Raw genomic sequence first — 27630 nt, 5'->3', positions numbered from 1 at the left:
AGGCAGCAGAACTGAGCAGGTCAGTTCCTAGCTAGGACTGGAAGGGAATATAATATAATAAAATAAAATAAATAAGAGGCACTCAATAGTCTGATTTACTGGCCCTGAGAACAAGAGGACCTGACAACTGTAACCTTAAGGTAATGGGTGAAAGGAAAGGGCGATGTGGGAAAATGCCCAGGAAATAGTAGCAGCAACCTGGAGGAAGCAGTATATGGGTGCTGTTTACAGGGTCCCTGGGTTGGGATTTGGCTAATGGGAAAACCTGGGTTTTCCCACTAGAGAAGTAGCAAAAGCCCTGAGAAAGGGACAAAGCCTGTTGAGAAGCCTGATTGTTAAGGGGCCCAGAAACAGGGCTGAAGACCCACATGAGGGTTGACAGTGTGTTTAAACTCGTTACCCTGGAAGGGATATCTTGGCTCATTTATATTGACTATGTGATTTGGTTGGAGGACTGAGCCACTGCAGACCCCGAATGAGGTTGACAATGTACAGTGGGTGCTAGGAGAAAACAAGATTGCAGCATCACACCTAGCCAATTAGAGGTGCTCATGAGAAGTGAGTGCCCTCTGTCACAGAGACCAATATGGCTTCACCAGGAGCTCTCTAACGAACTTAAAACCAAAGAGGAATCCTACAAAATGTGGAAACATGAATAAATTTCTAAGGATGCGCAAAAAGATTAGAGCAAGTATGTAGGGACAAAGTCAAAGATGAAGGCACAAATGAGTTACATGTAGCAAAGAACACAAAAAGCAGTAAGAAGAGGTTTTATGAATACATTAAGAGCAAGAGAAAGGGAAGTGTAGGTCCACCACTTAGCAGGGAAGGAGAGCAAATAACATGCATTAAGAAGATTGAGGTGTTTAATGCCTATTTTGCTTCAGACTTCACTGGAAAGATTAATGGTGACCAGATACTTAACAAGGGGGAAGAATACATGCCAAGACAGGGAAAGAATAAGTTAAATAATATTTAGATAAGTTAGATGTATTAAAGACGGCAAGACCTAATGAAATTCATCCTAGGGTATTAAGGAATTAACTGAATCTGGGGGTTATAGTGTCTCTCAAACTGAATATGAAACAACAATGTGATGGAGTTGTGGAAAAAGGCTAGTATTCTGGGGTGTATTAACAGGAGTGTTGTATGTCATAAAAGGTAGGTAACTTGCTCTACTCTGCACTGGTGAGGCCTCAGCTGGTATACTGAGTCCAGTTCTGTGTGCACCACTTTAGGAAAGATGTGGTAAACTGGAGAGTCCAGAGGAGAGCAACAAAAATGATAAATAGTTTAGAAAACCTGACCTGTGAGGAAAGGCTAAAAAAAGCTTGGCATTCTCCATCAGGGCTGGGGGAGATGGAGTGGAGACCTGATAACAGGTTTTTCAAATACTGTATGTTAAGGGCTGTTCTAGACTGTCACCTGAAAGTAGGCTAAGAAGTAATGGGCTTAATCTTTAGGAATAGCAATTTAGGTTAGATATTAGGAAATCCTTTCTAACTATAAAAAGATAGATAAATCATAGGACTAGGCTTCCAAGGGAGATTGTGGAATCCCCATCATTGGAGGTTTCAAGAACAGGTATGATGCCTGTGGTCTAGGTTTATTTGGTCCTGCCACAATGCAGAGGGCTGGACTAGATGACCACTCAAGGACCCTTCTAGACCTACATTTCCATGATTTTATGATTTCTCAAAAAAATTTCTGACCTAAACTACTTGCCAAATTTCACCCAATTCATTAATAGTTTTGGTTAACCGAAAGTGCATTTTTCATCAAACTATTCATCCAAAACATTTTGCCCAGCTCTACTCAAAACTCCTCCAGCTCCAGCCTCTACCCGGAGGTCCTGTAGGGGACTGATACAAGGTTGCTGGCTATTGGGGAATAGCTGAAGGAAATGGTGCATGACCACTGACTGCAGAAGATTCATTCAGGGAGTAGGGAATTAGAGGAGCATATCAATCATAAAATCAACTCTCACACATACACTTGTGTTTATTCATTTTTCAGGACTCAGCCAGGCACTTACATTTGGTCTATGGATGCAAATGTAAGAATGAAGGGCCTCTACATAGGTGTGCTGCAGTTTCTCCACCAGGGACTGATCCTGCACATTTGGTCGGTCTGCCAAGAAACAGGTTAGACATTAGTAGGTAGCTGTAGGCAGCCTGGGCAGTCTTGACATCGCAGGCTAAAGCTAATCCTAATCCCTGGACTAGCCCTGAGTCTTGTCCGGTACTCTCCCTATGAGATAGCATACAGCCAAAATGCCTCCTGCAAGACAGCAGTAGTTGTGAGAATCAGTTTCTTGTGTCTGTCTTCATCAGCCACATTTTGAAAGTTATTGAGTAACTTTGTAACCTCCTGCCACAAAGTAAAATCAGAGCCAGGGCAGCCTGGTCTAGCTCACTGGGCCTCACATTCCAGTCCCAATGGAGATGTGAGGTTGTGATCATTCAGGGAGGGATGGGAGACTCTCTCTTGCAGGAGGGTTACTGGGAGAAATAATGAAAAATAGGAAAATATCTATTCCCTCACAGTATAAATTTTCAAAGAATAGAGACAAGATTGATCTAATAACTTCTCTGCGTGGCACTTTAATGACTCAGAAGCTGTAATGGGCACAGACTCCAAAATACCTTTCACTGACCACTAGATGTCACTACTACCCTACACCAAGGGACAACATGAGCATTCACCAAACAGTAAACTGATGGTTTCTAGCTAGAAGAGACACTACAGACTACATTTCAGTTAATTTGGTACAGGTCATGAAGCAGTAGAGAATTCCCCTCATTACGGGGGCAACTCAAAGAGTCTGAGTATAATGATTTCTCAGAGCATATGTGATATTGTGTTACCACAGCACCCATACTAGGATTCTGCCCCCTCTGCTATACCCTTGTCACTCCTCCTCTGCTTCTGACCCCACATCTGCTCTATCCTTCCTTCCCTTTGATTCAGTGCTACTGCTCTCTGGCCCCTTCCTGGGTTTTTACCTGCAGAGAAAATGTTGATGGCGATTAAAAGTGCATATTCAGCATCGTTGAGCTGTAGGTCATTCATTCCCTTTGAAAACTCAAAGATAGGGTTAATGAACTCGAACTGCAGGCCTAGAGAAAACAGAAAAGAAGGGTGTAGGGATTAGTATTGGCCACTGCTCCCTGCCTCTAGCCACCCTGGATGAGACTTCCAGTTTTCTTGCAGTGAGTTACTGGGGGGAAGACCATCTGGGGAGCAGGTGGGGCCCGTCCCCACATTGCTGCAGAGCTCACAGGAGAAACTGTTCCCTTATCTGCATTACCCCAATATGTTCCAGGGCCAATGGCAAATTGAGTCCCTCCCTCATACTGCTCCATTACTGGGGAACGTGTGTCAGACTCTGCAACAGAGTCCCGAGGACCTGCACTTGAGCCAGCACTCTACTCACTATTAGGTTCCTTGGAGAAGGTCTAATGGAACAGAGGTGTACCCAATTACCAGGCCAGATTGGGGATGGTGAGCCAATTAGACCATTAACAGGGAAACTGTCTAAAAGGGCACAGGAAGGTGTACTTGGGGTGGGAAAGGAGAGAAACAGAAATCTAGGAGAGCTTAACAAAGGGGGTCCTCTGAGTAGATGCCTTAGCTCTGCTCCTACTGGAGAAGGGGTTAGAAAGTTGAGATACAATGTGTAAAGGTGTGGAGAAACTACTATGTATTGGTGGAGGGATTAATACACTGTCAACACCATTATGTAGTTTTACAAGCAAGAAGGCCTCAGTGTGGTCTGTTTGTGGATGATGCAGGGGTGTAGCATACTATCCCATCACAGACCCCAACAGTAGTAATTGGTACATGATACCACAAAGGCTTAAATACCTCTGGACACCTTAACAGGTAATTGCTAAAATGAAAGAATCATATCAGTTACACCAAAAATCTGTCAAAAAGCCAAGTGCCTACGTGTTTCTATTTTAAAAACAAAAAAACCTCTTCCACTCCAGCTCCCTACCATAAACCCCTTAAATACATACCTAGAAGCCACCTACCTTGAATCCAATCCCATTTCATAAATCTCACACTATTTTCCCTAGTCTCTCATCCCATAATGGGTTTAAGATGGAATGGTTTGCTATTCAACATAAAAATAAAAATTTTTTAAAGATACATAAGGCCCTAAATTCATGATATTGTGGATCCTGCAATAGAACCATAGGGACCGTAAGGTTCATCTAGTCCAGCCCCCTGCCAAGATGCAGGATCTATTGTCTAAATCAATCAAGACAGATGGCTATCCGGCCTCCTTTTGAAAAGGAAGTGAAGGAGCTTCCACAACCTCCTGAGGCAGTCTATTCCATTAGGAAGTTTTTCCTGAGATTTAATCTAAATCTGCTATGCTGTAGTTTGAACCCACTGCCTCTTGTCCTGCCCTCTGGCATAAAATAAAATAACTTTTCTCCATCTTCTTATGGCAGTCTTTCAAGTATCTGAAGACTGCTATCATATCTCTTCTTTTCCAAACTGAACATACCCAGTTCCTTCAGCCTTTGCTCATATGGCTTGCATTCCATCCCTTTGATCATCTTTGTCACTCACCCCTGGATCCTTTCCAGGTTTTCTACCTCCTTTCTATACACTGGTGACCAAAACTGGACACAGTACTCCAGCTGAGCTCTAACCAGTGCCAAGTAGAGTGGTACTATCGCTTCCCATGACTCGCATGATATGCCTCTGGTAATGCAACCTAAAATTGTATTTGCATGGGTTGTTTTTTTTTTTTTTCTCCCCTCAACAGCATAGCATTGCTGACTCATGTTGAGGTTGTGATCCACCACAACTCCCAGATCCTTCTCAGCAGTGCTGCTGCCAAGTCAGTTTTCCCCCATTCTCTATTTGTACATTTAGTTTTTCTTCCCTAAATGTAGCACCTTACATTTATTTGTTGAATTTAATTTTGGTGGCTGTAGCCCAGTTCTCCAATTTATCAAGATCCCTCTGAATTTTAGCTCTATCCTCCTACATATTGACAACACCCCCTAGCTTTGTCATCTGCAAACTCTATTAGTATGCTCTCTATACCTACCATCCAGGTAATTAATAAAGATGTTAAACAAGACCAGACCCAGAACAGAACCCTGTGGAACCCCACTTGAGACCTCCCTTCAATCCAACATCATTCCATTAATAGTTACTCTTGGTTTACAGTTGTTTAACCAATTATGTATCCACTTAATGGTAGTTCAGTTGAGTCTGATAAGCAAGCTGTAGAAATGTGGACTGTCATGTGGAACTGTGTCAAAAGCCTTGCTGAAGTCCAGGTATATTATGTCCACTGCATTTCCCCCTATCCATCAGTTACCCTGTCAAAGAAGGAAATCAAACTGGTTTAGCATGACTTGTTTTTGGTAAATCCATGTTGGCTGCTAGTGATTACCCCTTCATCCTCCAGGTATTTGCAAACTGAATGTTTTAAACATTGCTCTAGTAGCTTCCCAGGTATTTAAATCAGGCCGACTGGCCTATAGTGCCCTCGCTCCTCCTTTTTCCCCTTTTTAAAGATGGGCACTACATTAGCCCCAGTCTCCCAGGACCTCTCCTCTCATCCATGATTTTGTAAATATTATTGCTAAGTCACGGGTATTATTAGTAAAAGTCATGGACAGGTCACAGGCAGTAAACAAAACTTTGCAGGCTGTGACCTGTCCGTGACTTGTACTATATACCCCTAACTAAAACTTGGGCCGGGGGCTGCGGGGGGGGGGGGGGGGGGGGGGGGGGGGGGGGTGTTGACGGTTGACAGCACATAGCCCGGGACCCATGCTGGGGGGGGGCTGGGGGAGAGAAGAGAGGGTTGGGAGGGCTGGCAGGCTCCCTACCCAGCTCTGCGCAGCTTCCCAGAAGCGGCCAGCATGTCCCTGCAGCTCCTAGGGGAAGGGAAGGCCAGGGAGCCTCCGTGTGCTGCCCCTGCCATGAGCACCAGCTCCACAGCTCCCATTGGCAAGGAACCACAGCCAGTGGGAGCTGCGGGGGCGGTGCATGGAGCCAGCTGCACTAGCCACTGTAGAAGTCACAGAGGTCAGGGAATCTGTGACTTCTGTGACAGACACACAGCCTTAATTATTGCCAGTAGTTCTGAGATATCTTCAGCTAATTCTTTCAGTACTCTCAGGTAAATAGCATCCGGCCCCACTGATTTTAATCCATTCAAATCAGAATATTTGACATGTTCTTTACTTATCCTGATCTGCATCCCTTCCCCTTGATTGTCTATGGTAACTTCTCTAGTCATCCAGTCACATGTTATTTTTTGTGAAGACTGAAGCAGCTCTCCTTTCCTATAACAACACTTTTTTTAATGAGAGTCATCAACATGGATTCATATCCTCTAGAATGGTGGTTGAAGCATGAAGGGACATATGAATCTTTAGTACATCTGGCATGTAAATATCTTGCAATGCCAACTACAACAGTGCCATGTGAACGCCTCTTCTCACTTTCAGGTGACAATGTAAACAAGAAGCGGGCAGCATTATTTCCTGCAAATGTAAACAAACTTGTTTGTCTGAGGGATTGGCTGAACAAGAAATTGAACTTTGTTTTATTTTTGAATGCAGGTTTTTTGTGCATAATTCTACATTTGTAAGTTCAACTTTCATGATAAAGAGATTGTACTACAGTACTTGTATTAGGTGAATTGAAAAATACTATTTTTTACAGTGCAGATATTTGTAATCAAAATATAAAGTGAGCACTGTGCACTTTGTATTCTGTGGTATAACTGAAATCAACATACTTGAAAATGTAGAAAACATCCAAATACATGTCAATAAATGGTATTCTATTGTTTAATTCCACAATTAATTTTTTAATCACTTGACAGCCCTAATTCGATCAGTTCCAAATCACCTTCACATCTGCAACTAATTCAGCCCTGTCGGTCAAAACCAGATCTAAAATAGATGACCCCCTAGTTGTTTCCTCAACTTTCTGAATCAGAAAGCTGTCCCCTATGCCTGCTAAGAATTTGCAGGATGTACAGTAACTCCTCACTTAACATTGTAGTTTAAGCAAAATGATGTTAAGCTAATCCAATTTCCCCATAAGAATTAACATAAATGGGGGGGGGGTTAGGTTCCAGGGAAATTTTTTTTTGCCAGACAAGACTATATATACATACATACACACACAGTATACGTTTTAAACAATTTAATATTGTACACAGCAATGATGATTATGAAGCTTGGTTGAGGGGATGGAGGCAGAGGGTGGGATATTTCCCAAGGAATGCCTTACTGCTAAATGATGAAGTAGCACTCAGCTGAGCCCTCAAGGGTTAACACATTGTTGTTAATGTAACCTCACACTCTACAAGGCAGCAGAAATGGAGGGAGGAGACACAGCATGGCAGAGAGAGAGAGAGAGAGAGAGAGAGAGAGAGAGAGACATTGCCCCTTTAAGTACACTGACCCCACTAAGTACACTGCCTTTTAAAGTAGATCAGCAACTTGAGACAGCAGCTGCTGCCAGCAACCTTGCTCAATCCTGAGCCCTGTCATGTCCTTCTCCCCCCCCCCCATCTGTGGAGATGGGGGGCAGGAATGGGGGGAGAGAGACATCCTGACATCAGCATCCTTTCCCCTCCTCCCCCTCCCCCACCCCCAGGAGGCTCCTGGGACAAGCTCCAAGGCAGAGGGCAGGAGCAGCACAGGGCACTGGGGGAGGGACAGCTGAACTGCACAGCAATTGATAGCCTGCTAGGCAGCTGCCGCAGAGGAAATTTAGGGGAGCTGATGGGGAGGCTGCTGGTCCACCCTGGTTCCAAGCCCCCACCAGCTAGCTCCAATGGGCAGCTCTTTCTGCAAGTGGTGGACAAAGCAGGCGGCTGCCAAGCAACGTTATAAGGGAGCATTGTGCAACTTTAAACGAGCATGTTCCCTAATTGATCAGCAAGGAAACAACATTAACTGGGACAACATTAAAGTGAGGAGTTACTGTATTAAGCTTCCATTGCAATTTCGACAGTGGGATTCTCCATCGTATGCAGGGCTGACAGCACAAGCCACAGCTGTCAGCCCTGGGCGGCCGATAGCAGGAGCCCCTGCTCTCAGCCCTGGATGGTCAACAGCAGAAAAGTAATGGACCTTATTACTGCAAATAATTATAATTATCCATTATTTTCTGCAATTTCCCCCTCTCCTCCCCCCTCATGGCTTATCCACAAGTTAGCCACAATTTTTGGACAATCATCCTGCAGTTCAAGTAGGGCCTTAAAGATACAGCAATAGATCCCTCGGCATTCTCAGTGAATGATGATACCTCAGCCCACTCTGTCTTATTTCACTGAACAAAGTTAATGGAACTGATCCCTCAGGACTCCACAAGGGAATGGGATCAGGGTTGATGAGTAATTTCCCATCACTCCCAAAAGGAATAACTGGAGTTGTTAAATAATTCCATCCACACTAAAGTTAGTAACCACAATATGATTAAGTTCAACGTTGCCAGGGGAGGCTGAAGAATTTACCAATTACTATGATGCCACTCACTATTAGAAAGTGAGATTTAAAAAATAGAAACTTGAACCAAGTAAGTCAAACAGGCCCTAAAGCAAAAATGAAGAAATTAAAATCCTTAGACTAAGCGGCCACTCAAGTGGCCAAGTTCAAGAGGTTATTCCAGCCACTCAGCCTCCGGGAATGGAAATCCAACCCAAATAAAGCCAATAGAAAGGAACAAACTACCATAAGTATGATGGAAATGAGGACTAATATATCTGCTGGACCATCAGAGAATGATGGGAACAACTGCAGTGCCTAAGATACTGCAGAAAAACTAGTTTTCTCCACATTAGTCTTCACCAAGGAAGGAACCCTTGGATCTACTCTTTCCAAGTAATAAAAATGAGGCACACTCAAAAACTGAGGTGTCAAAAAAGTAGGTACTAGAACAAAATATCAACAGCCTAGATGGCTGAGTGGGATTAATGCACTAGGCCTAGATGTGACGTTATTGACATGAACTGTGACGATAGAGATCATTGTTGCAACCAAGGTCCTGTAGTGGCACCAAATCTTGTATAAAGGAGGTCAAGTAAGGTGTCTATGAAAAGGTTATAATTTGCTAGTTATGATTATGCTATTTGTATGCATGTATCATTTTTGTATTTAAAGTTATAAGTATTGGCTCTATACTGCCTGTATTTCAAACTTGTGCTATGCTTCTGGGTGACACCCCAGACAGTTTGGCATCAGCACTGCCTAGCCTGCTTGATGGCCCATTTAGGACCATCAGCTATACAACTGACCCATTGAGAGAAGGCAGATATACCTTATGATTCAGCAAGGCATGCAGGGACATGCCTATGGAGAGAACTCTGAGGCTTTCAAGCCATGTGCTGGGCAGCTTGAGTTTGAAACAAAGGAAGCACAGGCCGCATGGCAAGAGACTATAAAAGGCAGCTGCATCCCCTCCATCTTATCTTCAATCCTGCTTCTGACCTCTGGAGGAACTGTGCTTGAAACTGAAGCTCTGAACAAACGACAGAACGACCCATCCAAGCTGGGATGTTTGTACTCCAGAAACTTGATTTATTTAAATCAGCAGTAATCCCATCAAGCCTGAAACAAGCCTGAACTAAGAACTTTGCAATTGTTGTATGTATTTGATTCCATTTAACCAATTTTAACTCTCAACTATATTTCTTTCTTTTTATGAATAAACCTTTTGATTTTAGATTCTAAAGGATTGGCAACAGTGTGATTTGTGGGTAAGATTTGACTTGTATATTGACCAGGGTCAGGGGCTTGGTCCTTTGGGATCGGGAGAACCTTTTTTCTTTTACTGGCGTATTGGTTTTCATAACCATTCATCCCCATAAGGAGCAGTGCTAGTGGTGATACTGGGAAACTGGAGTGTCTAAGGGAATTGCTTGTATGACTTCTGGTTAGCCAGGGGGGTAAAACCGAAGTCCTCTCTGTTTGGCTGGTTTGATGTGCAAAGGATCCCCAGCCTTGGGCTGTAACTGCCCTGCTCTAAACAATTTGTCCTGAATTGATCCTCTCAGTAGTGTCCAAAGGCCGTTTTATTACAGTGGTGTAGTCCCCAGCTTGTGGAGTTACATTACAAGATCAGAATTTCAGCTTTCATTTAAAAAGTTTCAAGCCCTCATGGTCTCAAGCAAAAGCTTGATAACATGCACTGAATGCAGCTCCTATCCATCTGAATGTTCAAACAGCCTGAAAAAATAACTCCAAGAGGTATGAACTAGAGATCGAGTGTGTCTTCAAAATAATAGCTAAAGAGAGTGCCAACTGATATAATTGACTTCCTCTTTCAAATCAGCCTTTGTCAAAGTCCCTCACAAGACGTTATAACGGAAATTAACACATGCGGCGAAAGGCAAAGTTTTTATGTCATGGCTCAAACTGGCTAAGATACAGAAAACAAAGAATAGGAATAAATAGGTCCTAACAAAGCTAGACAAACACGCAATGGCATATGACATGCACTGTTGACAAGTCCAAGTTGGAAAGAATTATCTGAATGACTTATACACACTGCTGGATTCACTGTGAACAGGTCAATGAAGATTTCTGCTCAGTGTGCACCAGCCAAAAATAAACAAATGTTTGGATGCATAAGGAATGGAATAGAAAGTAATGCTGAAATTATTATAACAGCTTTTTTATAAATCAATGGTACACCCTCACCTAGAATACTAGAATTCCATTCTAGTTCTGTACAAACGTGATCATGTTGGTATAAATAGGGGTACCACTGCAGACAGGCTAGAGAGAAGTGATGAGGGTTTGGGGGTGGGGGGGGGTTGCATTTAGCACCAAATGCAAAAATAGTGGTCATTCTAACTGCATTTGGCAGTGAGTTCCCTTGTTTCAGTCCAGCTCAGATAAAGGTTAGTCGTCCACAAGCACAAGTTTCATGCTATTTGACAAGGTTTTTATTCTAGTTGAACATATCTGGTGTGGGAAGGTTGTGGTCAGGGAGGGACAGAGAGAATCTCTCAGATAACTAGGGCTAATCCTATTTCAACAAGATTGGGGGGGGAGATCGTTTTTTAATCTATCAAAATCAGATTCTTTCTAATTTAAATTAAATACAGGTTCATTTAAAAAATATATCTAATTTAAAATTAAATGTGAAATTGACAACCTATGGGAAGGCATAAATGTATTATTTACAAAAATCCTTTAAATTAAAAACAAAGCAGTTCATATTTGCTACCAAGTTTTAAAGAAAGTCAAACTACTGACTTGATGGTAAGAACCCAGAACCAGAGTTTGCTGAATGCTAAACCAGCTTTTGACAGCAGTAACTTCTTCTGCAAATATAGAGCGAATATTTTCTTCACTTCAAATTTATTCTGTTCAATGACCAGTTAAAATTGAAAATTTAAGAAAAAGTAGGAAAGTTTGTTTTCCTCTTCCAATCTATGAATAAAAACTAGGTGTGAGAGGATAAAATCTACTAGTTCTAAAGTCTTGAAGGACTTGGTGACCAGTAATTATTTCAATTAACTACAGATAATTCTTCCTTTGTTTAATTAGTTTTTAAAAGCAAAATGGGTTTTGATAAACTTTAATACTTTTCCTTATTTCCAGCATACTTAAGGTCATTAAATTTAATAAACTAAATTTAAAAAAAAAAATGGTGTATTTGTAATTAAATTTGAATTTCCATCCAAATAGAGCTTGACACAAATCATAAGTAAACAATTAATAATCATCTAGTAAATAAGAAATGCATCTTGCATCTTTTTTAAAATAATAAAAAATGTAAAAATTAAAAATATGAATAAATGTAACTTCATATAATATGCATTTATATAGCTTATAGCAGTAGTTCTCAACCAGTGGCCTGGGGCCTGCCAAGCAGGACCAGAGTTAGACTCGCTGGGGCCCAGAGCAGAAAGCCGAAGCCCCACTGCATGGGGCTGAAGCCTGGGGCCCTGAGCCCCACCACCTGGAGCTGAAGCATAAGCCTGAGCAACTGGGGTATGGGGCCCTGGGCAACTGCACTGCTTGCTACCCCTTAATGGCAACCCTGGCTTTTATATGCAGAAAACCAGTTGTTGTGGCACAGGTGGGCCGAGGAGTTTTTATAGCATGTGGGGGGTTGGGGAGGAGGCTCAGAAAGAAAAAGGTTGAGAACGCCTGCTTTACAGTGTATCCCTTGGGTTAGCAAGGAGAAGCACCAAATTTAGTGTAAAGGCTATATTTAGTTGCCTTTACACTAAATTTCTTTGGGATAACTAAAAAGTACAAATGCAAAACATGATTAAAATCTATTATTTAAATCAAGGTTTCCTGCTTGCTGATATAAATCATTATCAAAATTGATTTAAATCAATCAATCAACTGTGCACACAGGGCTTTGGAAATCAGAACATCAGAACACAGTTTTATTGGGGTGCCAGAGCCGAGAGTGCATTCCGGGGTGATCTGTTCCTGGCAACCTGTAATACTGAGCAGAATCACTGCTACATTCTGAATTAGCTAGAGATTTTTTCAGAGCGTGTCTTTGTTCATAGATATAAAGGATTGCAGTAGTTAAGCCCCATGGACCACTGTCTCCAGAACTGAGTCCTACAGGATTGGGCATAATCTTCTGGCCATATGCAAATAAAGTGGTGTGTTGGAAGGTGATTGGTGGGGGAGAGATTTGCCACTATCGATATTCAAGCAATAGGACTCCCATTATAGCCCATAGGAGATGATTCCATTGAGCAATACATCTTCTGATAGGGAAAAAGTAGTCTGAATGTCAGGAAAGTTTTCCTAATTTCATTCCGTTACTCCTAGTTATAGCCAAGGGTTTGAAATGAGCCACTTGGGAAACAGGACTGAATAGGGGGCAGCAATCGCCAGCGGAGGAAGAGGATGAAGGGCAATGAGGAAGCTACAAAAGAAGGGCAAGAACAGAAGTCCACAATATTGCCCTTAGGGGGTAAGTTTAAGGACCATCTTATTCAGAACCCTTAGATAGTAAGGCCTTCAGGAGCAGGACCTGCTAACTTTTTTAGTCTGGTCATCATGTACATGGATAGGATTATAGAAAACATCATAAAATCCATCTCTGACAGGATGCTGATGATGACCTGTTTACATAGACTCTCAGTAAATCTTGCAAGCACTATAGTTTGCCATTGGCAAACTAGCAGAAGCCCTCATGGATGAGTCAAATCAAAATCCCCAGAACCAACAGTCTTCGGGAGCACCCCAAGAGCATAAAGGGAAATTCTTAGACATACTGAGGGGTAACTTCCACATACAGGCCTCAGCAACAGGTACAAGTTAAGGGCAGATACTCCTGAGATACAAAATCAGGGGATGGACAGCTGAAAGCTTGACTTTTCAGAAATGACTAGCGCTCTCCGCTCCTATTGGCTTCAACTGGAGTTAATGATGATCAGCATTTCTGAAATACCCAGCCTTTAAAGTATTTGAAGCCACAGAGTAACAATGACAGTTCTGTAGTACTTTGCACCTCACACGGGTCTCCTAATGTCTCAAATTGAACCACGAGCTACTGCATAAAGTTCACTTCACCACCACCATCCTAGTGTCACTGTATAGCCATCCTAGTGTCACCTCTCCTACAGCTCCCAACCTGAGCCAATACAACACAGAATGTTCAAACAAACTAGCCCTACCAAGGCCATGCTAGCTGCATCTCCCAGAGAGGTCTCCATGAGAGACACAAGCATTGTGTAGCACAGCAGCCTCACACTCCAACAACTTAGCACCAGTTTCAGATAATAAGGCAGACTATGTTCCCTAGTCCCGTCCTCTCACTCCTGCCCCCCGCACCTGGATAATCAAGCCCCAGAGAGGATGCTGGGAACAGTTCACTGGCAGGTAAGTAATATGGATTTCCAAGCAGTCACAGCACCACACATTAGGTTTCTGAATCTCCAACTCTGCTCACTGAATCTAGATGCCCTCTATGCAGTGACCATTAGTGACAATGCCTTCCCTAAACCCCGCTTCTCAAACCAGGTAAGGCAGCTGAAAGCAGCCATATAACCTAGAAAGAGTTGAGGAAAAAAGCCCCTCTCGTTATTCCCAGGGGACAGTGGAGACAGGTGATCCTGTCTCCTACATTTCCCCAATATGGGGCTGGAAGGGGCTAGGAGATCATTAAAGTTCGGCATCCCAGTTTCCTCTACAATCTTTGGGGCTAGTACCTGAACTGAACTGCGACTGCATGTTAAGTGGGAACTGAGATCCCAGCGGTGCATTGCCAAGTTCCTGTTCCCAACCATCTATACCTCACCTAAACCCTGTACCTGGGTCCAGAAGCCTGCATTACAAAGGGCGGGACAGCATGGGATAGAGAGGGGAAAGGAAAAACCTATCTGCTGCCCCAGCTGGGCTTCAGCTCACCTGCTTTGGCAAAATCATCCCGATTATAGCTCAGGTCCTTCAGAAAGGTGATGCTTTCAGTCTCTGGATTGTAGCGCCGGGATGTCTCCAACAGCATCACCTAAAACACAGAGCCGGGGGGCCACACTCACAGCCTGATTGTGAATCCAGCAAAAATGTTACAGAAGCTACAGCTTGTCCTGAAGCATCAATGTAGAAAAGTCACCTACTCACCACCATCCTGTAGCCCTCTATATTACAGAGTAAATCCTGCCCCATCCTAAGCAGTGCCTTCTGCAGAGATAGGCTGCACCTGGAGCAGCTGGGAGCTCTCCCCAGCCAGTGCTCTTGCCCTATTCCCTACTGTACCCCATGGTTGGAGAGGATGGCACTGGAATAGTGGTTCCATATCTGAGGTTCCTTCCATCTCTCCTCCCCAGGGCAACTGCTCAAACCTGGTCCAGTATATGCCAAAGGAGAAAAAAATCCAATCCACCAACCAGAGAAACATACTTCTCTACTGGTGTCAATGGTGATGTGCTGGATTCTCACCTCTATGGTGGATGTCTTCAGCAGAGCAATCTGATCTTCCCTGGTGAGCTCCAGGAAGCCAGGCAGCTGTTTGGCAAAGTCCACAATCTCTTGCACAGAGATGATTGCAAGCTCAGTGAAATGAGCAAAACGCTGCTGCCGTGCCTCACGGTTATGAGGGTCTGGAGCCTGAGGCCATGGCTGTGCGAGAAGAGACACAATGGGCGAGAGGGGACAGTGAAAGAAAGGAATAAAGAAAAACAATCCCCCAACCCTCTACCTTGACACCTCCCACATACAATTAGCGCATGGCCCCCACCCCTGTGACACCTCTACATTTAGTGCTTAACCTCCCCCCGCCATCCCCTGCACTTCCCCACGCTTAGCACATGTTCCCTGCCCCATGCCACTCCTCTGTAAACATAGTGTATGGCCCCCAGGTCGTGCCCCCGACACTTAGAGCACAGCCCTCCTGTGCTGCGCCCCTTCACTTTGCACATGACCCCAGCCTCCCCTTTCCCTCTGTATTTGGAGTCTGCCCTTTGAGCCTGTACCGTCACTTTGAGCCTGTCTGTGAATGAGCGCTGGTTACACTGCTGCTGAGCTGCCACAAGCTTTTCTATCATGCCCAACTGCTCAGGTGTCAGTTTATAGGGGGGGTTGGGCGGAGATGGGGGGGTTGGGCGCACAACCACTGTCCGAGCCTGATCATCCTCCTGTTTCTTGAGCTTCTTCAGCCGGATCTGTTCTTCAGACAAAACACCTAAAAGGGGGAGAAAGAAGAGGCTACAGTGAGAGAGCAAGCAATGATGCCAGACGCAAGAGGCACACAGTGGACTCAACTGCCAGATACAGGGAAACACAGTGGACACAACCAGGGCAAAGATGTCAGCTACCTTTCTATGCCAGAATGCACCCAGAATTCACACCCTACATGCAACTTTGTACAAAATATGCCTTGTAAGGTATCACTTGAAAACTAATAACTTGCTGGTCAATATCCTCATGGTGAAATTTAGGTAGCAAAATTATATGTAAAGTTATGATTTCCCCCAAATGATGTTGGTGGCATTTGTTCAAACCCACATAGCCCAGATTAGGCAGAATTGGTCAAGAAGGTCTTAAACAAAGAAATGTGTGTTTACCTCAGTTTACATATAAGGTGTAAACAGGATCCTCAGACAGCAAGAGGGGGAAGACAGGAGACAAGGAAAATCTGCATTTCAGCAAACAGAGGTGAGAAGAAACAGCATGCAACCTCTTTCACCCCCAGACGCCATGTTGCCTTCTTTACTATTTGAATGAATATTAACTATGGGCAACCCTCAGAAAAATGCATTTCAAAGTGTAACTGAACTATAAAAGTGAGAGGCAAAAACACCCAAGTTATTTCTCCCACAGGGCCACCCAGAGGATTCAGGGGGCCTGGGGCAAGGCGGGGGAGCGGACATAAAAAAAGGCACCACCCGCTGCAGCGCTTGTACTCACCGGGCGGCGCTCCGAGTCTGCGACGGCAGGTCCTTCACGCGCTCCGCATCTTCGGCAGCACTGAAGGAACCGCTGCCGAAGACCCGGAGCGACTGAAGGGCCCGCCGCAAAGTGCTGCCGAAGACCCAGACCGCCGCCGGGTGAGTAAAAATTAAAAAGGCGCCCCTAGCCAGGGAAGGGATTCTCAGCCAGGACTTGAGGGGCCCCTGCGGGGCCCGAGCCAAATTGCCCCACTTGCCCCCACCTCTGGGCAGCCCTGTTCTCCCAGTCCATCTCTCTTTCCTACCTAAGTCGACAAAGAAAACAGCCTATGGACTTTGGGATCAGCTCTTGGCCTGAGAGTTTGATCAGCAACATACTGAAAACATGTGGTAAGGGACTTCACCTTGAACATGCCTCATCTGTTAAGTTTAGAAAGTGTTTTATCTTTATTTTTCTTGTAACCATTTTTTACTGTAATGCTTCATTACTTGTACTCACTTAAAATCTCTCTCTGTAGTTGAATGAACTTGTTTTATTCTTTAATTAAAACTAATCCAGTGTAGTGAATTGTTTGGGTAACTCCATTTAACGTAGCAGACTGTTGCATGTTGATCCTCTTACAGGGGCAATGGACCTAATATATCTGCAAAAAGAACAGGAGTACTTGTGGCACCTTAGAGACTAACAAATTTATTAGAGCATAAGCTTTCGTGGACTACAGCCCACTTCTTCGGATGCATATAGAGTGGAATAAATATTGAGGAGATGTATATCTCCTCAATATTTATTCCACTCTATATGCATCCGAAGAAGTGGGCTGTAGTCCACGAAAGCTTATGCTCTAATAAATTTGTTAGTCTCTAAGGTGCCACAAGTACTCCTGTTCTTTTTGCAGATACAGACTAACACGGCTGCTACTCTGAAACCTAATATATCTGGACTATCCAGGAGAGGGCCGGTCAGTACAGAACACACACTTTTGGGGGGAAATCCGTGACTGGCAATGTGTTGGGGTCACCCTGCAAGTAGTAACAAAGGCTGCTGGAAGCCAGAGTGCAGCTGGTGTTTGCTGACACACTATTGGAGTCAGAGCTGCTGGACTAGGGCTAAGGCTCTGCACAGACACTCAGAATGTGACCTATATGCTATTTGTGAGGAGCCCAGTTTGGGAGCTACAGCACCAAAGCATTGTGAGGCACCCCAGGTTGCAGGGCAAGTAGTGACACAGATCCTCACTGGTCTGGACTGCACCCTAAAATGTCATACTTTCCAAATGTACATAAAATCATAGGACTGGAAGAGACTTCAAGAGGTCATCTAGTCCAGTCCCCTGTACTCAAGGCAGGACTAAGTATTATCTAGACCATCCCTGACAGGTGTTTGGAGATTTTTAAGAGCAGGTTAGACAATGAGAGATTCCACAACTTCCCTAGGCAATTTATTCCAGTGTTTAACCACCCAGACAGGAACCTTTTTCCTAATGTCCAATCTAAACCAACCTTGCTGCAATTTAAGCCCATTGCTTCTTGTCCTATCCTACCAAGAACAATTTTCTCCCTCCTCCTTGTACGCTTTTATGTACTTGAAAACTGTTACCGTGTCCCCTCTCAGTCTTCTCTTCGCCAGATTAAACAAACTCAATTTTTTCAATCCTCCCTCATAGGTTATGTTTTCTAGACCTTTAATAATTTTTGTTGCTCTTCTCTGGACTTTCTCCAATTTATCCACATCTTTCCTGAAATGTGGTACCCAGAACTGGACACAATACCCCAGTTGAGGCCTAATCAGCATGGAGTAGAATAGAAGAATTACTTCTTTTCTTCTTCACAACACTCCTGTTGATACATCCCAGAATTATGTTTGCTTTTTTTTTTTTTTTTTTTGCAACAGTGTTACTCTTAACTCAGATTTAACTTCTGATCCACTATGACTCTCAGTACTCCTTCCTAGGCAGTCATTTCCTATTTTGTATGTGTGCAACTGATTGCTCCTTCCTAAGTGAAGTACTTTCCATTTGTCCTTGTTGAATTTCATCCTATTTACTTCAGACCATTTCTCCAGTTTGTCCAGATCATTTTCAACTTTAATCCTATTCTCCAAAGCACCTGCAACCCCTCCCAGCTTGGTATCATCCACAAACTTTATAAGTGTACTCTCTATGCCATTATCTAAATCGTTGATGAAGATATTGAACAGAACCAGACCCTGCGGGACCCCATTTGTTATGCCCTTCGAGCTTGACTGTGAACCATTGTTAACTACTCTCTAAGAACAGTTTTCCAAACAGTTCTGCACCCACCTCATACTAACTCCATCTAGGTTGTATTTCCCTAGTTTGTTTATGAGACAGTCATGCGAGACAGTATCAAAAGCCTGACTAAAGTCAAGGAATACCACATCTACTGCTTTCCCCCATCCACAAGGCTTGTTAACCTGTCAAGGAAAGCTATTAGGTTGGTTTGACACAATCTATTCTTGACAAATCCACGCTGATTGTTATTTATCACCTTATTATCTTCTAGATGTTTGCAAATTGATTGCTTAATTATTTGCTCCATCATCTTTCCAGATACTGAAGTTATGCTGACTGGTCTATAATTTCCCAGGTTGTCCTTGTTCCCGTTTTTATAGATTGGCAATATATTTGCCCATTTCCAGAGTCCTCTGGAATCTCTCCTGTCTTCCATAACTTTTTTAAGATTATCACTAGTGGCTCAGACCTCTCCTGCGTAAGTTCCTTGAGTATTCTAGGGTGTATTTCATCAGGCCCTGTGACCTGAAGACATCTAACTCGTCTAAGTAATTTTTAACTTGTTCTTTCCCTAATTTAGCCTCTGATCCTACCTCATTTTCACTGGCATTTACTATGTTAGATGTCCAATCACTACTAAACTTTTTGGTGAAAAGTTAAACAAAAATATAATTTAGCACGTCTGCCATTTCCACATTTTCTTTTACTGTCGTTCCCCCCAACTCCTCCATTGACTAATGGGTCTACCCTGTTCTTGATCTTTCTGTTGCTTCTAATGTATTTGCAGACTGTTTTCTTATTACCCTTTAGGTCTCTAGCTAGTTTAATCTCATTTTGTGCCTTGGCCTTTTCAATTTTGTCCCTATATACTTATGTTATTTGTTTATATTCATCCTTTGTAATTAGGCCTAGTTTTTGAGTTTCAGATCACTGAAGATCTCCTGGTTAAGCCAAGGTGATCTCTTGCCATACTTCCTATCTTTCCTACACAGTGGGATAGTTTGCTCTTGTGCCCTTAACAATGTCTCTTTGAAAAACTGCCAACTCTCTTGACCCTTAGACTTGCTTTTCATGGGATCTTACCTATCAACTCCCTAAGTTTGCTAAGAAGTATATTTTAACGTATGTGATACAGGTTGTAGGCGACGGTAGAAAACATACATTTGTGCCTATTCCCAGTTTTGGTTTGTTCCACTGCCTATTTCTTATAGTTCTGTTCTGCCAAAGGATCCATGCATTCATCATGAAGGGCAAGGCCTATGCCTTGCTACACCTTTGCACAATCCATGCAGATGCCATGGCAGGGGCTCACCAGCTTCCCCATCAGCCACTGTCCAATATATTCTGGTATCCATTACTACAAGCAATGTCCTATTTGGGTAGCTCTGGGTTCGGGGACGGGGACGGGGGAGGCTGGATTTTATTATTGCTTTTTCTTGTTTTGATTTTGCTTTATAATCAGTTTTTATCTGTATTTCCACAAAGGATCCAGAGACAGGAGTGGAATGGGCCCAGGTTTGGCAGAACAGTGCAGATGATGGGAGGAGATGCAGCCCAGTTATTTCCCCCAACGCAACAAGTAGGTGTGGAACCACTAGGAGGCCATCTGGGATTTACTTGCAGAATGTGAGTGAGATGTGGGGAAATGGGTAGCTTTGCTGTGTTTTTTCCAATCAAGTCCCATCTCCTGCTCTCAGGAGTATGAGTGATGGTGTTGAGGCAGAATTCATATGGCTACACCAATCCCAGTGCAGTATACACATTGATTTAGGGCATGGCTGTGTGCTATGGCTCACGGTGTATCCTTTTTCACTGCTCTGGGCTTTGGGGTGTGGGGAAGGGGGAAACCAGACAAGCTGAGTACTAACTGAGTTTCTCTTGGGCCTACATGTCCTACAAGGTGGCTTGACATGTGACAGAGATAGTTCGCTAAGCTGTCACTGAAAGGTGGGCAGGAGCACTGAAGGACTGTACCAGGTGGACTGAGCTCCTGGTCTACACTAGCAATGCAACAGAGAAGAGCAACTGAGCGTAGGAAGTAAAATTGAGTGCCAAAACTGGGCATGTGTAAGTGCAGTTGCAATGGTGTGGCAATATTTGTGCACTTGTTACAACTTCTGTGTGTGGATACGTGTGTTACAAGCATAGCAAACGCTTGCAATAGTGCTGACTATGCAGACAGCATAATGACGCTTCACACATTCAAAATCACAAGGCAGTCAGCTTGCCAAGAACTTCATTGGTGTGTGGGCAGCTGTGCCTCTGAAGGTTATTTTTAGATTGTTTCAGAGTAAACAGTTCCTTTTCCCAGCCACATAGATACTAGGCAGCATGGCCACTGTATTCATCCACAGCATCAATATCTCCACTAACAGCCTCACTGCTCCGGCATAGCCCACAATGACTACATTCCCCACAAGTGCTTCTGCACCCACGCTGCTCCTGCATGCCCCCCTCCCTTGCACCCGCACTGCTTCAACATGCCTCCCTCCCCTGCACTCACACTGCTCCCGCATGCCTGCCTCCTGGCACTTGCGCAGCCGGCACTCCTGGCACTTGCGGCGCATGTACATGTCCATCTCACACTTGCCACCGTTCTTGCAGACATACTGGGCACCCTTGATGACGCTGCGGCGGAAGAAGCCCTTACAACCTTCGCAGCTCAGCACGTTGTAGTGGAAGCCTGAGGCCTTGTCCCCACATACACTGCACACTTCATTCCCCAGCATCTTGGGGGCTGGACCCTTCTTCCGCTTCAGGGGTGGATTTTCTACGGAGATGGACAAAGAGAAGTGGAGGCTGTGAATAGGCCAGGATATCCAGTTCCCTAGAAAAGCCAGTTCCCTAGCACAAATCCACTCCCACCCATGGTGGCACAGATACATCCTGGGAATCAGAGTCAGTTTCAGGCTCAGATCTCTCTCACTCTCCATCTGGATGAGAACTCCTTCTCTTACTCAGAGCTACTAGAGATGGCAACTGCTGCCCGAACCTGAGCACAACACTGCTCCCATTTTTATCCCAATTTTCAGGCTTCTGGGGGATGGGAATGGGGAGAGGCAGCCCCTGCTGCTTTCAGCCCCAAGAGTTGGATGTGTTCAGACTAAATACCCTTTTGCACTTTCATCTCTCTAAGTCTGACAAGGTGGGAGTGACTTGCAGTGGCATATGAAAGATCTGCAAAAAGGAGAAGTCCAAATCTAAAGCCAAATCCCAAACTGCACAGAAAATCTATTCTTTCAAAATTTGTCTCTGGTGCTCTCACTTCCACTCTGCACCCTCTGCCCCACCCCCCGAGGCAACAACGGGCAACGCTATTTACAGGTGTTTGAAGAGCAAGACTTCAGCACCGCATTACCTCAGTGGCACTCAAACCCCATACAGATGATATTGAAATATGGCTCAGCAGCCCAAGAGTCACAGGAAGAGGGGCTGAAATGAGGGTGTTACGGAAAACTCAGACTAAAGCAGACAACACCCATGAAGCGAAGCCTTGGAGAACCAGCCAAGAGGGAAAATAGTGCAAAAGTGGGGGCCACATGGCACTAGCTCAATTAATCCTTGGATTCCTGAAGTGTTCTTATCTTCTACCACCTGCACATACCGCCCCATGGAAGAACCCTCCCATCCACTCCTAAATCCAAAGATCTCCCATGACTGACAGAAGTCTGTCTTTTTTATTCCCTGTGGGCTCAGCCACTAGAGGACAACATCACACACACATACACACACACAAAGCCAGCACATTACAGCACACCTGTTGTCACCATTTACATCCTGGAGAACCCCATCCTCTCTCCCACCAACTGACAACTCTTCTTCTACTCCCTTAGCCCATCAAGTGCCCTGCATGTAATGGATCAAACCCTAAGCAGCCATTATGTATGTGATTCAGTCAGCACACCACCTTCACACTGTGTGGATGTCACAATGACCACCTTACCTGCATGCTCGGGGGGGATCTCCGAGCCATGGAAGAGTGAAAACCCTTCCTCCTCCATTTCAAATACACTTGCCACCCTTTTCCCATGATCCTGTGCAGCAAGCTGTGTGGGACCCATGGGATACACTGGCAAGACTCACTATCATTTCATCTCTGTAGCATGGTTACTGCTGTGTCTGATGCTGCAGAAGTCTTCAAGGCTGTTAGATTCTCTCTGCTATTTAAAAACTGACTGGAGGTGCCTGTGGAGAAAAACAGAAGCATAAGAGGAGAGAATTTAAATGCAGGGGCTACCAATCCAGCTATACTTTGAGGCCTTGCTCCATCATTCACCCAAAGAGACGATCAGCCTTGTTATTTATGTTTATTTCCTTAAAACCCTATGTGAATGTGATGAAAGTTACAAGATTTAGCAGACCCTGGAGAATGAATCCTCTGTTTATCCCCAGAATATATACTATTGCAGGACAAGCTTTCCCTACCACACACATCACCACTGAACCTCAGCCCTGACCTGTAGGGACATCCCCAAGTGTGCGAGAGGGGTATTCCAATCTCCACACTCCTTGTCGAACCTGCCAATAAGGGGCTGCTAATCAGTGCCAGCTGTGATGGATTTTGTAATGTGCCTTGAGGAGCTCACATTATAAAAAATGTAAGGTCTTTACAATTATTACACGATAAAATCTTCATTGTGATACTAACAGCTGCCCTATGTTGTGCTCAGGATCAATGCCATTTAAAGCAATGTCTCTCAGCCTTTCCAAACTATTATACCCCTTGCAGGAGTCTGATTTGTCTTGCGTACCCCAAGTGGTACCCTCACTTAAAAACTACTTGCTTACAAAATCAGACATAAAAATACAAAAAAGTGTCACAGCGCACTACGACTGAAAAATTGTTTACTTTCTCCTTTTTACCATATAATTATAAAGTAAATCAAATGGAATATAAATATTGTTCTCACATTTCAGTATATAGAGCAATAGAAACAAGTCATCGTCTGTATGAAATTTTAGTTTGTCCTGACTTCGCTAGTGCTTTTTAGGTAGCCTGTTGTAGAACTAGATAAGTTCATGTGCCCCATGGAAGACCTCTGCGTCCCCTAGGGGTAAAAGTACCCTGGCTGAGAGCCACTGATTTAGAGCACAGGTACAAACTATAGCAGGAGATAAAATTCCTACATCAGATCTATGGAAAATGGCTATAATCTTCTTCAGGCAAATGCATTCACCACCAAAGATGCATCTGAATGGCTCCCCTCTCAAACACCTGGGAAACACAAAGTCCACATCCATTGTTTAAGTCCACTACAGGAGCAGAGCATCAGTCTACAGCCATATTGAGAAGAAGACCTAGTCAAATTTCTCGAAGGGTCTCATCTATACAAAGAGTTGGACCAGTTTAACTAGACTAAGTTTAAATCAGTGCAAACTCCTAATGTAGACCTACCGAAACTGGTTTAATATTCATTTATCAGTTTAGCTTAATTCAGCAATTTAATAATGCAAGCTTAAGGGTTACAGCAGTTTAAGTCCATCTACATCAGGGGTAGGCAACCTATGGCACGCGTGCTGAAGGCGGAACGCAAGCTGATTTTCAGTGGCACTCACACTGCCGTGTCCTGGCTACAGGTCCGGGGGGCTCTGCATTTTAATTTAATTTTAAATAAAGCTTCTTAAACATTTTAAAAACCTTATTTACTTTACGTACAACAATAGTTTAGGTATATATTATAGACTTATAGAAAGAGACCTTCTAAAAATGTTAAAATGTATTACTGGCACGCAACCTTAAATTAGAGTGAATAAATGAAAACTCAGCACACCACTTCTGACATTGCCTACCCCTGATCTACTTTAAGGGTTTGTACCAATTTGACTGGACAGATTTAAAATCTATTTAGTTAAACTAATGCAACTTTTCAAGTATAGACAATCCAAAGACTACTGCAATGTCCCCAATGGAACCAACAAGCATAAATTGACACACACTGTTGAGTCTGTTGGACCCCTGCCTGGTTCCATTATATTCTCCCAGATAACAGACACAGGAAGTTTAATGTCCACAGGCCATATTAAAACATGATCTGTGTAGATAAGGCCTTAGCCTTGATCTGGACAATGTAAGGAGTAGAGAGTCCCTCTCCCTTTAGTCCCTGAGCGACTGGAGAAGAAATACAATGGCAGCAAAAGGGAAACCCGTGAACTGGCAGAAAGAATAAAAAATCCCTACATGCAGGATAGTGAGCTAATGTATCTGGGTTTGGGAAAATGCAAGAAGGCTCCCAGTGCCTCTATGCCCAAAGGCACAAAGTGGATAGTTACAGCTGGCTTGAAAACCACTCCAATGTAAATGCTGTAGTGAACAAAAGTCCTCTGGGGATGAGATCTGGAGATGAACAAATCCCACACCCACTGTTTGTTCTTAGTCCCACATTTGCTCTGCATTGGCACAGCTGTGAGCAGCATGTCCAGCCATGTTTGGGTGTGACAGGCAGAGAGCTGAGTATACTTGCCCTGAGGCTAGATTCTGCTGAGCACACTGTTGTTCATGAATTTAAAATTATGAGGAAGATTCATTCAAAAAATATTAATTATTTTTAAAGAATTACCCTATAGACCACAGCAGCTCTGCAAACAGTAGTAGAGGAAGAGGCCAGTTCTGTAACTGAAGGACTGCTTGGGCTCCTATTACTTTTGATGATTAAGCACCCCAGTGCAGCCAGCCTATGTATGCTAGGAAATAGGGAAGAGGACCAGACACCCAGAACCAAAGAGGAGGACAGAGATATCTGCCTGGTGAGATTTCCAAAGTGACATATCTTCAATGCGCAAACAAGTCGAACTCATGTAACAAGAGTTAAACTAGCTGTTGGCTGGGTATTTTGAGCCCAAAGAGGAGTTTCTGACAGAAGAGACACGACGCTCCCTGTCTGTGCATGAGTAGTCTGACTTATGCAGAGGATGCCTAACTTTCCCAGTGCTGGGAGCAGAGATACTCCAGAGAAGCCTTCCCTAAAGCACTGTGTAATCAGGCCCGGACTCAACCCTGCAGCGCCTCCTGCTGGTTGTCTCGGGAATTAGCTCACCCAGCATCCAGAGCACCCTCTGCAGGCCAGGTGTCCCACCTGTCGTTGGCCCCCATGTCCCTCCTAGACCCCGGTGCCCTTGGCTTGGGCGCTGCCCCCCTGGCAGTACCCCACTCTCTCTCTCTGGGTCTCCCCCCCCAGGGGAACCCCCACCCCCTATCCCAATGTCACCTCAGTCATGGCTACTACCAGTCATGATCTAGCCCCCGCACCCTGGGGCAGACTGCAGCTATCAGCCAATCATCACCGGCAACAAGGGGGTTGGACTGGCTGCCTTTACCCACACTCAGGTTGCCCCTCTGCAACCCCAATACCTATATGGGCCTAGGACCAGGCCCTGCAGCCTGGGGAGTTGCTGGTCTCGGGCTTCCCAGCCTCCAAGGCCTTTCCCCAGCCCTGCCTCACTCTAGGTCCCAGGGTGAGCTCCCTGCAGCCAGGCCTGTCTCTCTCTGCACTCAGAGGGAGACTCCTCAGCTTCTGGCTACCCTGGCCTTCTTATAAGGCTGAGTTGCTCAGCTGGGGCATGGCCCCAGCTGCAGCCACTTCCCCAATCAGCCAGGGTTTTGCCCCTTTACACAGCCCCTGCCCTCTGCCGGGCTTTTCCAACCCCTTCAGGGCTGGAGCCGGCATTCACCCCGCTACACACTGCATTTTCCTTTTACCGTTATGAATCCAGTAGCAGCTTCGGGCTGATGGTGTTTGACCTAGATGCAAGCCGTAGCATCTGTGTACTGGGTGGGGAGACTGAGTAAGCGGGGCCTTCCAGGGCAGCTATAGCAGAGCAGCCCTGGCCGTGGACCATCAGTGGTGACAGGGGGATGGGAAGCCTGTGCAACAGAGTAATGGAGGCTGATTTTCATTTTCAATTTTTTTAAGTGTCTTTTCTAATTCCTCTCTCTCTCTCTCTCTCATTAGGCTGGAATCTCTGTGAGCTCACCCTGAATACAAATAAATGATTGTCTTCATGCTGTGAAACCAACTCAAGTGTCCCCATTCCATGCGCTAACAGTAGGTCAGAGTCAGAGAGGTGGCTATTTGCCTCCCATCTTAACACAGGTCTAGGCAAATCCTACCGAAAGCTGGACTTCTACTCACCTTACAAGTCACCAGGAGATGTCACAGGAATCAACGTAAAGATTTAGGGCTGAGTTTTCAAAGGGTTGAGGTTCCACCTCCCTTTTGTACCAGCAATCGGGTAGTTAAGAATTGTAAGTAATTGTAAGAGCCCCTGCAGCCAGCATTCCCACTCCCATGGCCAGGGCTCCACTCCTGTCCCACACAGAAACTCTCTATACAGATTTGCACCTAAAACTCAATTACAGATGTAAAACTGTGATGCTAATTGTACCTGCAAAAGGAAAACTTTATCTTCCTTATACAGCCTGCTGTGCTACCCCACCTGTTGGTCCCAATTCCTGGTGCCAGTTCTGAAAACCAGAGCTGGCAAAATGATAAAACAGGACAACCCCTCACTCCCAAATGCGGCATCTGGAACAGAGAAATCCACTGAGTGCAGCCTCCAATGAGGAAGTCAATCTAGGTGAAAGGCTGGGGGAAGCAGTTCTCCCACAAACTGTCATTCATGTCTCAGATCAAGGCGCCAAGCACTTCCGAGATGTGCTGGCACCAGCTTCTTCACCCTCCCTTCCCCCCACCCCTCCCGGAGACAGCTGAACAACTCAGAGACCAAAAGTCCCAAGTTCAGCCCTTTGGTAACCCTTGTGTTTCAAACTGTAGGCAAAGTACCCATAAAATATCATGATACAAGCCACAGCATTCAGCCTTGTCCTCTGCAGTGAGTGCTCCCACCCTCATACCCACAGAGCCCCTGCAACCAGCACTCCCACTCCCACGGCCAGGGCTTCACTCCTGTCCCACACAGAAACTCTCTATACAGCCAGGGCTCTTATCCATTCCTTCACAGGGACTAACCCCCACAGCCTGAGCTCCCACCCCATCCCACAGGCAAGAGTCC

At 44.7% G+C, this 27630-nt stretch overlaps 1 protein-coding gene across 5 annotated transcripts in view; it reads right to left on the bottom strand.

The window, feature by feature from the left end:
- The window catches only part of NR1H3 (nuclear receptor subfamily 1 group H member 3), a 51416-nt gene that overhangs the window by 4391 nt on the left and 19395 nt on the right, over positions 1 to 27630 (bottom strand). For all 5 annotated transcript variants that reach the window (XM_065595249.1, XM_065595250.1, XM_065595251.1 and 2 more), the window contains 7 exons: positions 22565 to 22806; positions 21125 to 21391; positions 15455 to 15663; positions 14922 to 15101; positions 14391 to 14490; positions 3006 to 3119; positions 2036 to 2130 (listed from right to left, as the gene is read on the bottom strand). In XM_065595249.1, the coding sequence (XP_065451321.1) occupies positions 2036 to 2130; positions 3006 to 3119; positions 14391 to 14490; positions 14922 to 15101; positions 15455 to 15663; positions 21125 to 21391; positions 22565 to 22682 (1083 nt within the window). In that variant the 5' untranslated portion in view covers positions 22683 to 22806. The remainder of the gene's footprint in view (positions 1 to 2035; positions 2131 to 3005; positions 3120 to 14390; positions 14491 to 14921; positions 15102 to 15454; positions 15664 to 21124; positions 21392 to 22564; positions 22807 to 27630) is intronic.

This window comes from Chrysemys picta, chromosome 4 (genome assembly GCF_011386835.1).
Source record: "Chrysemys picta bellii isolate R12L10 chromosome 4, ASM1138683v2, whole genome shotgun sequence".
Taxonomy (NCBI): domain Eukaryota; kingdom Metazoa; phylum Chordata; order Testudines; family Emydidae; genus Chrysemys; species Chrysemys picta.
The sequence above is the reverse complement of the archived record's forward strand: the minus strand, read 5'-3'. Positions and strand labels throughout refer to the sequence as shown.